We start from the raw sequence: 16,240 nt of genomic DNA, 5'->3' as shown, positions 1-16,240 counted from the left end.
GTTTAAAAGATAGCACATCAAAATCGATACAGGAGAGCAGTTTTCATTTAGTCTCCAGTTGCAAACTCTGAAACTAATTGCTATTGTATACTTGAAATCTCACAGTTGTTACAGCTGCATAATATAATGAAATGTTTGCATGGCTCACGAGCAGCAGTGTGGATAAATGTTTACTTCCAGTTTCGTGCCGAGCGGTCTGTTGGTTTTGTTGCCATATGCCCAAAACCTGTGACAGACATTTATAACCCCTTATCTCTCTGCCCCTTGGCTAGAGATTGTTTAATGGCAATTATTTCTTTATTGCCACCTCCAGAGATGAATTGTGGGGTTCAGTGGTGGATAAATACTGGTTGGTTTAAAGGTTCAGTCCCAAGGGCACGCAAGTCTGAACTGGAGGTTCTCCAGTCTTTTCCTTTGCCGTCCCATTCCTTGCATTGCAGCCATCCTTACCCCTTGTTTGTTGTGTGCTTCTGCACAGAGTTGGTTCAGGAAGCTCAACTGGAAGAATTTTCTTGCCTTTTTTTTTTCCTTTTCCCCTTTGGCAGAGGCGGGACACCCAGTTCAGGTTCCTGAACTACCTGCAGGAAGGCTCAGGCCAGGGCAAAGGCAGGAATGCCTCAGCCTCACTGGGATCGGTGTGAGCTGCAGTGCTGCTCCAAGACGAGCCACTTGGGGATATGATTCTTACTTTTGGAAGCTCTGTGCAGGCACATCTCCCTCATGTATTTCAGCATTTACTGCCAACGGGTAGAATACGTAGTTTGGATTCCTAAAACAACATGCCTTCTCTTTTAGGGATGAAACTGAGAAATGAGGAAATGTTTTAGATTGAAAATAAAACTTTGGTAGATTTTGAAACATCATTTAATTTCTGGATACCGATGATGTAAATCAAGAAGTCGTGCTGTTGCATTAATACAAGTTGTAATTTTGTGTTGTGATCAAATTTTGAAACATCTTGAATTGCTTTACACATTACAGTGCTATTTTATTTCTGTTCTGTTCACAGCTGATATTATTTCAACAGTTGAATTTAATTACTCTGGTGATCTTCTTGCAACAGGAGACAAAGGTGGCAGAGTGGTTATATTTCAAAGGGAACAAGAGGTCAGTGCCTTGAAAAACAAAAGTGCTGTTACTACACTGTTCTCGTGTTGCACAGTCTCACTTCACCTTTTCATGCCATGAGGTTTCAATGGTTGGATCGTTTTCTCAGAAAACCTTAAGTTCACCAAATTTCCGAATACCTGCCTCGTGCTGAACTTGGTAGGTTAGTTTGGTGGTGGTTCCCCTCCCTACTTTCAAAAAAGAAAAAAGTGTCAGAAGTATGATTAGTTCTTTTCATATGTGCCTAGTGTGCTCGGTGTCAGTGGTATTCAGTTGTGGGATAATGCTGTAACACATTCTGTCCATTCATCAGTGCAGTGACATCACTGAGCTTTTGCTGTCTGGGGAAATAGCGTGTATTGGAAAAGTGCACTACATGCTGAAAACTAATTGTCATGCCTTGTCATGTCTGGGAGAAATCTGGAATTGTGTTCTTTAAAAAGTCAGTATTACTGACCCTCTCAGCAATTCTCACCCTCTCCCTGCCACCACAGAGCATGTTTGTCTTTCCCTTTGAAGAGCTGATGAGAATTTGAGCCTTGTCCTGGATCAGAAATACCAAAATTAATTGTGACGTTCTAATACAACTTTTTTGTGCATGAAGTATGCTAATCTTTAGGTGCTGTGGGTTTTTTTTCGGCAGAATCTCACTTCTTCTGTGGTTCAAATGATGCTCAGATAATGAGCAGCCATCCAATATTTTGCATTTCGTCCTCACCGAATCACAATTTCTAGAACGTTTTACCAAAGGTGACTTACCGGTTTTACTGTGAGGATTTTGAGAGGTAGTGAGATGAAAACACTATTGCAGAAAAAGCTGCTGAAATGTTACACCACTGCACCTAGACAGCTCAGAGCTCATTTATCATTTAGCCCGCTGTAGAGACTTAACTAAGGCACAGAGAGACCAAGGTCAAAAGTGTTCCCCTGCTCAGGATCTCTGACTTTCCTGGTGCTAGTTTAGAGGGGAACTATTATTGGTTGGCTTTCAGCTGTTAGTGCTCAGTTGTTCTGTAAGTCAAAACCCAGCTGTCACCTCATTTCCTTACAGTGTGAGACAAACAAACAAACAAAAAACCAACCAACCAAACAAAAAAACCCACAACAACAACAAAAAAACAGTCAGCCTATTCACACAGGAATGTTCAAGTGTCTTCGTGGGAGCACATGCGAACTGTAGGGAAGAGCTGGGCATAAGGGTCATTTCTTGTTGTGTACAAAACTGCAGAATTTCTGGAGCACTGCCGCTCTCCAAGCGGGGCTGGTCTCCAAAGACGAGTCACTATCTAACGTTAACTTACTTGCAAAGCCTGATCACTGGTTGCTTCAAATCCAACATTGCAAATCCGTGGCTACTCGGGGCTTCAATCTGTTCCTTGCTACCATGTCTGCCAGGTGAGGGTCATACAAAAGGGGTCTTCTCCTTCTGTGAGGGGAGAAGTTGTTTGTGTAACAGTCTTTGGTACGTCATGATGCACTGCAGAATGGCTTAGATGAAAATGCAATTCCAGCCTTCAAGATTTTAGAATAAAAAAGGCTGTCAAAGCCTTGAGACCACTTCTGGATACAGCGTGTTTTCAGAGGAGTCGGAATGGAGCTAGTCCTGATGCTTGTATGTGGTCCTGCCGTACCTTCAGCTGGATGGCTTTGTGCAATTGTGTGTTTATAAAAAACACATTTAGTTTCTCCGTGTCCTGTGTCCTTTGACACTTATATCCTAGTCTGGAAACCCCATGCTGTGTCCATATTGTGGTGATTAAATGAATGAGTTTTGGAAAAGGACAAGAATGGAGGTTAGGTGAAGTGCAGAAACTGATCCCATGGAGTTGGGCTTTGGGATTTAGGACACAGCTAACTTCTCTGCTCTAGTTCCATTGAGACCACTTGGGAAAGGGAGCATAGCCTAGGACGCTTCCAGGCAGACCCAGGAACTCCGTGGCGGATAGCGTGCCTCTTCCAAGTGCTTTCGTGTGTCCTGTAAGTGCACACATATTGACATGTAAGGATGCATTTTGGAAAAGGAAGTCTGTGTGCACTGTGTTAGTGCTCAACTAGATACAGGATCCTAGAATAAAAATGTAAAACTCGTCAAGATCTGTTGTTTGCTTTCTAATTAACAATTTTTAGTCGTTTGTGTGTACAGTTCCTAACAAACCAAGTGACATCAGCTTCAAGAAATGTTGTGTTTCCTTGCAGAACAAAAGCCGTCCTCATTCTAGGGGAGAATATAATGTTTACAGTACCTTTCAGAGTCACGAACCCGAGTTTGACTACTTGAAAAGTCTAGAAATTGAGGAAAAAATTAATAAAATTAGGTGGTTACCACAACAGAATGCTGCTCACTTCCTGCTGTCTACAAATGGTAAGGACACTTTATTTTTGCACAAAGATTTGTTGATGTCATTTGAATATTATCTCGCCTGTGGTCCACTTGGGGGGTGGTTTTTCTGCAGTGTTTTGGGGTTGTTTTAATGTCTTCTCTAATTATATGCAAATACATTTTGATCGTAATGCTCTGAAAATTACTGATTTACGAACGTAAAAAGAATGAAGCAGCAGAACAGGCACAGTCGGAGCTGCCGTCTCAGGATGTACTGGCCGTTACTCTGCTCCATACTTTTTGTATGGAGATTCCCAGTATGCTGAACTGTAGCGGGAGTCGGAATTTGACTTGATCATCCGAATGTCTCAATGGAATTTTTTTATCAACCCGGATGAATTTTTAATGAAAGCATTTGGAGTTGAAACGCTGTGGCTGCAGTGCTCTTTTTGCTTTTCCAATACCAAAACATGATGTGTGCTCTGAAAAGCAGCTGTTTCAGAGAGTCCCTCTAGGAGGAGTGAATTTAAACCATTTTTACTGTGCACCTTAGAATACATAAAAGCAGTGCAAAAAAATTACAAGTTGGAAACCAAGAGTTTTCGTGCGCTTTGTTGTTTTTTTTTTTTTTAATTTCTTCCAGTATTTTAGTAGTGGTTATCGGGTCTGTCTCACTTTGGTGCATCGTGGAGCAAGCTGTAAATGTACATGCAGAGCTGTGCGTGGAAAAACTTACTGTCAGAGGAATTTGCTTGTTCCTGACAGTTTGGATCACTTCTGCCTTTTGTTTAAATGACTTTATAGCAGGTGGGGTATCAGCCCTTACATACAAAGTTTTAAAAACAGGAATGACTTCTGCCTACTGGATTTTGAAATTCAAATAATCTTTCTTTGATACAAGTCTTACTAAACTTAAAGCAATTTCTGAACTGTGTCATCTTCGGTGCTTTAAAGATATGCGGCAGTGTGGGGAGGAGAGATTTGTTTCCAGTTAGCTAAGGATCTCACTTTTGGTGTGTACGTACTTACTTACTTGGGAAGACTTCTAGTAAGACCCGGGAAGTAAATGCCTTTGGACGTGGAACCCTAAATGGGGCAAGTCCTGTTCTCACGTAGTGCCTTTGGTTGTCTCTTAGCAGACTCCTGGGACAAACTTGGTTTTCCTTAGGGTAGTTAGTGTAAGTAATTCATGGGTGGTTTGTTTTTTTTTCCCTAGCATTAAAAAAATAATTTAAATGGTCATACAGGGCTTATTGGTGAATTTTGGTAATTGATGTGTGAAACATCCCTTGTGAAGGGTCATTCTGGTGAATGGCAGATGTAGGGCCAGACAGACATTTGTCTTTTGCTCAAACTGACCATTACATTGGAGTTAAAATGGAATCTATCTTCTTTTTCCTCTCTGTTTACTGATATTTTCATGCATTTCCCATCCACACCCTCCAAGTGCATGTGTCTGGCATATTTTTTATTCGTTTTTCATGTGTCAGTTCTGCTAAACCATATAGCTGGAAGGCAAAGTACTTCTGCCATGCAAAGGGAGGCTGTACTCTGTATTACTCGGCTGTTTAAAGGGCTCCTTCAGGGTCCTTTTGTTGCAAGCAGTGCACACCTAAATGGGTAAATAATATCCACTCTGCTGACTCCATTATTTAGTGATTGTATTTGGAATTTAATTCATTCTCAAGCATGTGACTTTTTGTTGGTTTTAGATAAAACTATTAAATTATGGAAAATAAGTGAAAGGGATAAAAGAGCCGAAGGTTATAATTTAAAAGATGAAGATGGAAGACTTAGGGATCCTTTCCGAATCACAGCACTACGGGTATGTTTCTGCTCTTTGACTTTAAATATCTTTTTGCACGTATTTCTCTGCCTTTGTACTACCAAAGTTGTCAACTGAAATGTGTAGATTAAAAATGATGCTTTGCTCAGGGTTATTGAAAACTGTCATAAAAATTGGAAACACTTCATTATACGTAAGTAATATTAAATAGGGTTCCTCTGGAAAACTCAAGGCAAACTTTCGTGATTATAATATTATATTATTAGCTTCCCAATAGTTTGCTGTTGTTGTTTTGTTTTTTTTTCTTGGAACATCTTGGCATATTTAAAATTGATTCAAAATTTAAACTTTTTTTTTTAAATTAAAATAAAATATTTTGTTAGAGACAGCCTCCATCTACCTCAGTATATTCAAATTGTAGAAAAAAATACACTGGTTTATTGAAAGCAATAAAATACAATAAAGCGTTGTCATCCAAGCCTGAAATACAGCATTTTTTAGTATCTCTGCCTGTGGCTGTGCTACTTTGTACTCAGGTCATAGAAGGCATGGGCTCATCGTGCTGTGTTCTTAAAATAGTCTCACGTTCTAGTGCTGCATGGAGAAAAACACAGGGAACAGATTTACTTTGGAGGCCTGTGAAATACCACCTTCTCTTCCTGCCCACGACCAGTCAGTAGAGGACAGTGCTGGAGTATCTGTGCCACTCACTAGGAAAGAGTAGTGGGTGCCCAGGTTGAAACTGGCAGGAACGTCCTTTTGTTTGGCTTAAAGCATGTGCCATTGTGAATTCAGGAAGAATTTCGCTTTGATTGTATTGATAATTCCGTACCCCCCACCCCAATATTGCTTATATTGAACTTGTTCAACCTTTTTTCTAAGAACAAGCTCAAGAATTTAAACAGGGTGCTGGGTATTCTATGGTTTTTGTTAGAGGCAAGTTCTGAGTGTTTGGCAAACGTGTATTTGAATAGCCTTGACATTCTTCCACTTGCATAGGGATTAGCACTCCAAACTTGAGATCGTTTAAAGCAGGAGCTCAGGAAATGAAACAACATGGGGTTGTGGTTTGTAGTGTTGTTGTTACCATAAATAGGAATTGAACTGAGGTTTTCTCTCCTTCCAAAGCCGACACACTACTGACATTTGTAGGACTATACAGTTGTGGAGTTCTGTTGGGGTTTTTGCCTTGCCTTTGCTTGAATTGAGTATTGAACTGAAGCTTTAGGTGTACATGAGCCTAGTGCATACTCACGTCGGGAAAGGACATCCGCTTCCTCTGGAAAGTGTCTTTCTACTCAGCATGTGGAAGCCAAGACCTGATGGAGTGTTCTAATGAAAATATCTAAACCCAAGGAAATAAATCGCAATGCAGTGCCTTAGCCCGGCGGCTGGAAGTAGGTACAGATGAAATTCTGGGTTCTACAACATTGCCCTTATGTAGGAGTAGACTCCCCATCCGGGAGCACGGAGAGTCCAGTGTTTGAGAAGATGGTGGCTGTATCACTGAAGGGGCACATTTGCATAACCTTTAAACACTGTAATATATTCAGGAGTCATCCAGCTGAACGGTGGAAGCAACAGAAAGCAAGAACCTCTCTCTTAGAAGTTGGCCATCTAAATTTGCTGTGTTTTGGGAAAGGAAAGTTGGGCCGAGTTGCAGGCCTTGCCAGGCACTCCGTCTGACAAGAGGAGATGAACAGGTTGCCCAGAGAAGTTGTGGATGCCCCATCCCTGGCAGTGTTCAAGGCCAGGTTGGATGAGGCTTTGGGCAACCTGGTGTAGTGGAGAATTTCCCTGCCCATGGCAGGGGGGTTGGAACTAGATGATCTTTGAGGTCCCTTCCAACCCTAACCATTCTATGATTCTATGGAATGAACCCAGTCTGAGCCACAGTTGGCAGAAGGGGAAAAAACCTTGCCCAGAGTTGCTGCAGGTGTTATAACGATCAGGTTTTAGGGATCTGGAGTATGTGTACCTCGGGCTTTCGCGGGCTTTGTGCACGTTTTGTTACAGAAACAAATCCCCATTTGTTTGTAAAGCAGTAGACACGGAGGAGCAGCAGCGCTTCGGAGCTGTATCCTTTGCATAGAGACCGTGGCATTTCAAAGTACCTTTCCTGCTAATTCACATTGATGCATTTTCCATTTCACAACTGGGCTAGGAACACTCGTGGTGAGATAGGAAAATTGCCTAATAAAAAGTAATGGATTAATTTTAATCATTACAGTTTGATGTAAACAGACTGTGAGATACAGACATGGTGAAAGTGATTACAGAGCTCTTGGATTAATTTCTCTTGTTCCAAGAAGACAGATTATCTTGGACACTGTCACACTTTTTTTTTGGTTGGATGATGTAAGCTGGTGTTCTGCTGCATTGTATGTACTGGAACAGCACAGGACGTCCCAGGGCAGCCGGCAGCTGTGCACGTGCCAGTCAGTGAGGAGGAGGAGGAGCTGGAGAGAGGCGTAGTCCGTTTGACCCGGACAAACCACATCACCTTCCAGATCAGCTGGTTGTGGAAACCGGGCACCCATGTGTTCCCGAAACCGTACTGACCATTGAGTGAACAAGCTGGGGGTTTCCTTTGCAAACTGTTCCCACCAGTTTCCCAAGCACACCTCCGAGATCTGAGGGTCATTTCAGATGTACATAATCTCCAAACATCGTTCTAAGCACACACCCTTTTCCTGTAGGATGAGGTACGAAGCTGCTGTTACTTGGCAGGTAACTTCTGCCAGAAGCCAGTGTCTGAGGTCTGTGTTGGTGGTGTGCAAGTCGGCACTCGCAGGCTGTTTGTTACTGTTCTTGCTGGGTGGGTTTGAAAAGTGTTCAGTCACTACATCAAAACAGAAACCTGTAGTGTGCAATTATTTAGTATCTTCTGAATCAGGAATCAACTTTGTGCCAAAACTGACTGTTCTTTTTCATGTTCCAGGTGCCAATATTGAAACCCATGGACCTAATGGTAGAAGCGAGTCCCAGAAGGATATTTGCAAATGCACATACTTATCACATAAACTCTATTTCAGTAAATAGTGATCATGAAACATACCTTTCTGCAGATGACCTAAGAATTAACCTATGGCATTTAGAAATCACAGATAGAAGTTTTAGTATCCTTTTCTTGTTCTCTGTAAACACTAGGGCACATCTAATTTGTGTATGTTTGAGAATCACTTTAATTTTACTAATTAGAGTGGGTGTTTCAGTCTAGGGATTAAATACAGGATCTCAGAACCTGGAGGTTTAATACAGTGGAAGCAGCCTTATGATGCTCTCGTGCATTCCTGAGTGCAAGCAATTCTTGCAATGGAAAAATGCCAGTATAAGTATCATAGGTAGTTTGATTTCTAAAGAGAAATTGAGGAATTTTGGGAGCATTTGTGGAGTTCAGTTGGCTTAAATATGAGTTAAAAGATTTGTAAAGCAGATTCTTTGTTACCATAGATGCTTCTTTCCAAAGTTTAAGGTCTCTTAACTGTCTAAGTGACACTTCTCTTAAAGAAAACAAATTTCAATTTTTTTTCCATGTCAAATGATATCATTAACTGCAGAAATAATTTCCAAATCTTTTTGCAAGCGTGTGTATCCAAAACTGGTAGTATGTCCTACATTGACAGATCTGCAGTGAAATCAAAGTTGCAGAAATATGGAATAGTAAATAGGTCACGTTTTCTAAAGCTTTAGGTAAATAGATGAGGTGGATTCAGTGCTCCATGGGAAGCGCTAAGGAGGAGGCTTGAGGGGAGTCTGAAATTATCTCTAGCATCTGTTGAGGTTGATTTGTAAAATTTAGATATTTTTGTTGGTTTTGGTTTGGTTTGGTTTTTGTTAATCTGCCCAGGTCACGTCACTTTATGCACACGGTGAAAATTCACATCTTGCCTTGGTTTTCCACATGATATTTCTAGCATTTTTTAATAGTTTTGAATGTGAAAAGTTGCGTGCCTTTACAAACCCCTTCCCAGATATTGTAGATATTAAGCCTGCTAACATGGAGGAGCTGACAGAGGTGATCACTGCCGCCGAGTTCCACCCTCACCACTGCAACGTGTTCGTCTACAGCAGCAGCAAAGGAACCATCCGGCTCTGCGACATGCGCTCCTCGGCGCTCTGCGATCGGCACTCCAAATGTAAGTTGGGATGCGGCGCTGCCTTAGGGGCTGCTTGCTTTGTTTCCCTGCAAGATGAGAGTGTACAGGTGTCCTGCTTATAACCACACCGAGTTCTGCTTACTGGGAAAGGGCATACAAGGTAAGGGGTGGTAGTTTTGTAGAATGGAACATTTTAATTGTCTTGTTCTAGGCCATCAACAAGCAGAAGTGTAGCATGAGACAATTGACGATCTGACTCTGCTCCTGTTTACCCATTTATGCACCATAAACTGATGGGAACAAGTGCTTTTGGCACCAGTGAGACCTGTCTTCTGTCCAGACTCAGTCTTGGTGCTTCTCAAAGGTATCTGCTTATCAAATGCCAGTTCAGGGCAGTTTGTTCACCTTTGCGCATTAGAAAATGGGCTGATGCTGCCAGAATCCATTTTCGTCGTGACCGTTTGCAGCTCCTAGGATAGAATTAATTCTTAGGAATACGTGCTGTTTGAGGCGAGTTTCCAGGGTTGGAAGGTGAATTCTTTAGTCTGCTGAGCCATGTTACCTTATGTAGGTGAGGAAGGCTTTTCCATTCAAGTCCTGAGGATGACTGCCTGTGCCTTGCACGCAGCCCCTTGTTCACTACTGCAGTAGCTGCAGTTCATTAGTGTTACTGGTCCTGGGGGGTGACCTGCCAGACTGGTATTTGCAGGTAAGCTTTCTGTAGGGCAGACGAGGCTTTCTAGTTGGTGGAAGGAAGTACTTGTGCAATGGGAGATGTAGGACGCTAGACCGCTTCGTCTGTGAGACACGGTGTTGCACTAAATTACTTCTTAGGGCTTGATTTTTCAACTGCTTGTCGCTGACTAACGTTCTGTTGAAAGGAGCCTGTTCAAAATCGAAATAGTTACGGATAGCTCGTGTCATGAAACGTTGACTTCAAAGATTGGCTCTAGAAATTAAATAGCACATTTCTTTACCCACTTTCTAAAACCATCTACACTTCGAGTGTAGATACTGGTATTTCAGTGGGTTGTGTTGTACAACTTCTGTTACATCTAAGGAACAGTTTGTTGTACAGTACTCGAAACGCATTAGGATAATTGTGTTTGGGATGCTGGTGTGTTCGTCTGCCCTTGTTCAACAGGATTTGCAGATCAGTTGAGATGTTTACTGTTTACCCACGTGCTGGTTTTTGACGTTTTTCTCAGTTTCATCCCAGAAACCTGTGAACTGTAGTTTGCTGGTGCTGTGCTCCAGTTGAGGATGTTGGAGATAGGCATCTAGCAGTCTGATGGCCAAGAGTGTAACATTGTTTCAAAAGAGAATATTTCTAAAAAGTATTTAAAAGCAACTTTCTTTTTAAAGAAACTAGTATATTGGCTTAAAATTTTCCAAGTACCGAAAAGTGTTTGAGGCTGTAAAACTTGGTGTTGATTTCATTTGTAATTGTGTCTTCTGTCTGCAGTTTTTGAAGAACCTGAAGATCCTAGCAGCAGATCATTTTTTTCAGAAATAATATCATCGATATCTGATGTAAAATTCAGTCACAGCGGTCGATACATGATGACAAGAGACTACCTGTCTGTTAAAGTGTGGGATCTCAATATGGAGAACAGGCCTGTAGAGACATATCAAGTATGGTGTTCACGTTTTCTTAAATATCCCTTCTTTTCCTTTTGCTTCTTTTTCTTTGCATCTAATACCAATTTAAATGTTCCAAAAAGGTTCATGAGTATCTTCGAAGCAAGCTTTGTTCCCTCTATGAAAACGACTGCATCTTCGACAAATTCGAGTGCTGCTGGAACGGTTCCGATAGGTAAGTTGAGGGGTTGGTTTGGGTTTTTTGGTTTTCCCTTAACTTTAGGAATTCGATTTCCAGTCTTGAAAACTATAAGCAGTACTTAACTTTAAGGATGTAATTAGTTATGTTCCAATCAACTGGCGATTTTTTTGCAAAGAGACTTTGGTCTTCAATCCTCCACCCTCCAGATGTAGAAGTGGAATAAACTTCTGTGTGCCAGTTTGCTTCTAATATGAATTACTGTTGAAGCTTTATGTAGTCAAGACTGGCCGTTTCAAGCCATGGAAATGGGACTTTCGTTCTTAAAGTGTATGCAAGGATGTGCATCCAGTGTCTTGCAAACTGAATCTTTTCTCTGTGGTTTCTGTAGGCTAAAGAAGATTAATTATCTAATTTTTTATTTTTTTTTTTACTCATATTTGTTGCAACCAGTGGAAATGGGTCTTGCCTGCGAGTTGTGTAGCGTTACAGTCAGATAGCAAAGCCACCCTACTGGCACAAATGCTGTATGTTTCCTGTCACTAGCTGTGGTAATTCCGGCTACCTGTTAAAAGTGCTTTCAGAAGCCATGGAGGAGATCGTGGCAGATCTGAATCTTCTGTCTGGATGCTTTGTGTTGGCTTACCTTGGGGATTCTTTTTTTTTTTTTTTTTTTTTTTTGTAGATTTATGAGTCTATCTGAAATACCTAAACCAGTGACTTGTCTGCTACCAACTGCTTGCAAGCTGGTCAATTAAAAGATCTTAGTTTTGATTTGATGGTAAACAGGATCAGCCTGTGAAACAAGCTTTGGCCTAAATCTGTGAAATATTGAAGAACAAAAGATCCACCACGTAGTTTAGATGGAGACAGTGATCAAGGAAGTAGCTTCTCTGAAGCTGTGTCCAGGAGTCAGCAAAGAAAGCGTAACCTGCTGACATGCATGTGCTGCTACGTGCCGCTTACGTACTGCTTTAAGTGAAGGACATTAAAGAAATTGGTTACCCTAAATACCAGGTTGCAGGTGGCTTTGAGTTACTGAGGGGAGAGATGATACTGTGTCAGTCAGTTTATAAAAAAAGTGCTAGAAGTATTTACAATATCTAACGTAAAATGCATAGGAAAAGTGGTGTGTGCTTTTCACTATGCTAAAACATGAAGAACTGACCCTTATTTCCATGTTTCTTTTCAAGCAACTCCAGTCAATCCCTTTGGAGGGTGGGGGGAGCCAAAGCAGGATCGTTTGAACGTACTAGAAGAACTTAAGTTGTGGAAGTTGTGATGCTCACCTCCCTTGGAAAAATTAAAAAAATTTCACTCGGTGCACTCCCTAGTACAGTCTGAGTGGTGTAGGCTGTGGTAGCAGAATCTCACTCTTCTCCCAGCCGTTAGTTTTCTGATCAGCGTGGATCAGTAAATGAGATGGCCAGGCTGAGGTGGTGGCAGTTGTAATGATCTGTGTGACTTCTGCCATGCGGGAAACAGCGTTTCCAGTTCCGAGCAGTCGAGAGAAGTGTTCGGTACGGAAAATAACAAACCCTTGGGCCTCAATTCAAGCATGTTTTGGAGAGCTCTAGAAACCAGCTCTCCGTTGAAAGTCAGATACATGAAAGCTTTTTCAGACGCAGATTTTTCTCCGCCTTGGTCAAAAGCAAATTTGATAGTGTACGGAAGCTCTGAATTGTTTCAGACGCTCACACAAGGGGCTTCTTTTCCTGATCCTAGACGGTTTTTCGGCAGTAATCCACTGGTGTGCTTGTGGTCAGCACGTGCACAGTGCCAGGGAGGCACCGCTGTTCATGGTGGTCTGCTGAAATGGAGCAGACAAGCGGCTTTGCCTCCACCAGGACTTGGTTGCCACGGGATAAAGGGATAGAGGAAACAGGGAATCTCGCTCAGCTCGCATTAGGGTGAGCAAAGCCTGAGACTGCTGCTGAGTGCTGGTGGCAGGAGGGTGGGGACCAGGGAAGGACCTGGAAGAGAAGGTCATGGAGTAGTGGAAGCAGTGCTGAAGTCCAAAACCAGAATTGAGCAAAGGTATGCATCGGAGAGGAGTGTCGTGCCACGTACTAGCCATGAACTTGGTCTGCCAGTCTCTTTGTGTGTGAGAGAGAAGGTGGGAGTTGGATGCTGTTTCTGGAAACCTGGTAAGATTTGCCTTTCTTCTGCTTTTAAACAGTGCTATCATGACTGGATCTTACAACAACTTCTTTAGAATGTTTGACCGGAACACACGCCGGGATATCACTCTAGAAGCATCCAGGGAGAGCAGCAAGCCTCGTGCCATCTTAAAACCGCGCAAAGTGTGTACAGGTGGTAAGAGAAAGAAGGATGAAATAAGCGTTGACAGTCTGGACTTCAACAAGAAGATTCTTCACACGGCATGGCATCCCATGGAGAACATCATTGCTGTCGCTGCCACCAATAACTTGTATATATTCCAGGACAAAATTAACTAAAGAGGACTTACTGAGGACAGAGTCGTCGTCTTGCATAGTTCAGCTCAGTTGTTTATCTGTAAAAGAGAAGGCCTTGTTGTCCTACCAGTGAAGAACATTGCTGCACTTACTTCCCTCTAGGTAAAGGCGAGGGTCTGGCCTGGCTTTTGAGTTCCCGGTGTAGTTCTGCCGGCGGCGGGGGTAGGGAGCGTCAGCCGCAGTTTTCTGGGAGAAACCCTCTCGAGGCAGAACTGATGGGCGGTGCTCAATGAGGCCAATACTCCAAACAAATGTATGTATTGAAGTCTGAGCCTTCCTTTCCAGTTTATAGACCAAAAATTTAACACCCAAGAAGAAAAATTGTCATAAAAATGTAATTTCTCTCTCTCGCGCTCTTTCTCTGCTGTAATATTTGGGCCTTTCGGAACATATATTGTGCTTAATGCCTGTAAACATTCCTCCTGGAATTGGGTGTTTGGACCTTTGAGCACTTAGGTAGGTCTTGAGTTGGGTTCTTAGCCAGGTTTCCATGAATATTTACTCACCAACTGTATCTATAACCGCACCTTCTGGTGTAAACCACTTAATAAAATAACAAACTATAAAAAGTGTTTTTAAATCTGAAGGTATGTATTCAGTCTTTTTATTTTTTTAATGCATGTACTGAGATGGTGCAAAATAATTCTGACGGGCAGATTTGACAGTGTTTGCCCCCAGACGTTCATTTTTGGCAGACTAATACAAACCTTTTTGTGTAATATTTCGAGTTCTAAATTTAGAGTTTCCATGAAATTGTCATTTAGTTTAAGTTGCACTGGTTTTCTTGTGAAATGCTATCTGTGTACCAAGTGGGAGACCGAAAAGGTTGGTCAGACATCCACAGCCTTAACAGAAAGTGACCACCTTGCACAGAAGGGAAAACAAAACACCGAACAACAGATTTTCTTCTTTGAAGGTAAAAATTCAGGTTTTCTGATGCCTCTCAACGTTAGATAGAGACATACCTTACGTGCATTATGTTTTTTAACCTTTTTAGCATTTGTCATGAAGATAGAGTTTATTTTAAATATTTGGCATAATATATTGTATTTCCCATTGCAGTTCAAGCCAGCAAAAAAAAAACCTGTCTTGCTCATGTTAACTGCCCTGGAGGTAAATCCCTTCTTGCTAATGTTTTTTTAAGCCTTAGGTACTTTTTTCTTTTTTGTTTTCTCCTCCAAAAGAGGCCTAAACTGCATCAACCTTCTCCTCACTGTAGACCTGCCTGGGTGAGAAACTGTCCCTGAAGCTGCTGCAGCACGTTGTGGTGGCATCAGGTGGCCAGATGTTACACCCTGGGAAGCGTGCCTGCAGATTAGAAATTCCTTCTGAAAACGAGGTCCCCGAGGAAGTGCCCAAGCGTGGTTTACACTCCGTTTTTCCCAAAGTGAAGGTGTATTCCGATCGCTGAATCGGATCTGCGCACGCAAGAGCAGACCGGCTCCGTTCCTGCCCTCCCCATTAATGCCCAGCGAGTGCCACTCTTGTTCACAGTAAGCTAGTAACTACAACTAACTGCAAAGTTCTACAAATAAAGTTTAAATTAAAAAAAAAAAACTCTTATACTGTATATTGGTTGTGACACTATTTGAAAAATCTCGAAATGTGGAACTTGTGGGTCACTGAAGCGTTGGATTTGACCTTGTTCCTCAGATACGTACTAGAGCTAACGCAGCGGGATTGTACATACTTGTTCAGTTATTTTGACCAAAAAGTTTAATAAATTTTAAATGTTTACCTGGACTTGCTCTGTGTATTTTGACAACTTTCTTCCTTTTGTGAGATGATTGATTGGCCGCAGGAGCCAACCTGGAGATTGTTTGTATTTCCATTTTAAATGGTTCGTTTTTGAAGGGTCATCGCTCCGACTCGGAACGCTGTCTGTTCATACTCAGTGAATATATTAGTGCTGTCTATTTTTGAACTATTTTTTCAGCAAATGTAAGTGGAATATGAGTAAAAAGAAAAAGGATATGATGAAATCTTCTATTATATAAAACATGATTTGCTTGTACCACTTTCAATTAAATAGTTTTTGATGATTCATGAAATTTTTATCATTTCATTTTTATCTAAACCCAGATTTTCATGGTCAATTTGATAAAATTAACTGTTCTTTCAGATATTCGCCCAAAACCACCCTTGACTTTTGGGACACCAGTTCAAGAGCGTTGCCCTGCCTGAACGGTTGACTGCGAGAAGATGGTGTCCAGTCGGCGGGGTGGTGGGATACTGGGTGGAGGTGGGGTGGGCGTTATAAATAGCGTCTGCACCGCGTGCCCTGGCGCTGGCAGCTTGGTGGCGGGCAGCCCGTTGCTGCCAAGGGTCGCTTTCCCCGAGCAGAGCCCACTGGAATGCGGAGCTTTAGACGTGGCAGGGAAAACAGAACCGCGACAAACAGATCCTCTGGAGCGGGATCGGGTTCTGGTGCGTGTCCTGAGAGCCTTCCGTGGGAGCTTGCAGGGGACTTAAGGATCCATAACGGTTCTCTCCTGCCTTTCTTTTCCTATTTCTTAGCTTTTCGTAGCACAATTCCACCGACTGAATTCCTTGCACAGAAGCACAGAAGCCGGCCGCGTGGCGTGAGCGCAGCACGTGGAGGGGCAGCCAGGTTACTTATCCCTGTCTCGAAAGGAATAAAGCTCCTGGGGCTGGAAGTCTGCTGTACGT

At 42.2% G+C, this 16,240-nt stretch overlaps 1 protein-coding gene across 4 annotated transcripts in view; it reads left to right on the top strand.

Moving 5' to 3' along the window:
* PPP2R2D (protein phosphatase 2 regulatory subunit Bdelta) overlaps positions 1–15,313 on the top strand; it is a 28,398-nt gene extending 13,085 nt beyond the window's left edge. Inside the window, exons 3-10 of one of the 4 annotated variants that reach the window (XM_086616898.1) lie at positions 1,010–1,107; positions 3,304–3,469; positions 5,140–5,252; positions 8,155–8,332; positions 9,188–9,352; positions 10,779–10,948; positions 11,038–11,129; positions 13,273–15,313. In XM_086616898.1, coding sequence (XP_086473024.1) covers positions 1,010–1,107; positions 3,304–3,469; positions 5,140–5,252; positions 8,155–8,332; positions 9,188–9,352; positions 10,779–10,948; positions 11,038–11,129; positions 13,273–13,552 — 1,262 coding nt within the window. In that variant the 3' untranslated portion in view covers positions 13,553–15,313. The other 3 variants (XM_086616899.1, XM_086616900.1, XM_086616901.1) reach the window with 3 other exon arrangements.
* Positions 15,314–16,240: the final 927 nt, after the last annotated feature.

This window comes from Tauraco erythrolophus, chromosome 9, assembly GCF_009769465.1.
Source record: "Tauraco erythrolophus isolate bTauEry1 chromosome 9, bTauEry1.pri, whole genome shotgun sequence".
Lineage (NCBI taxonomy): Eukaryota > Metazoa > Chordata > Aves > Musophagiformes > Musophagidae > Tauraco > Tauraco erythrolophus.
Note: the sequence above shows the minus strand (reverse complement) of the source record. Positions and strands in the feature narration are given on the sequence as shown.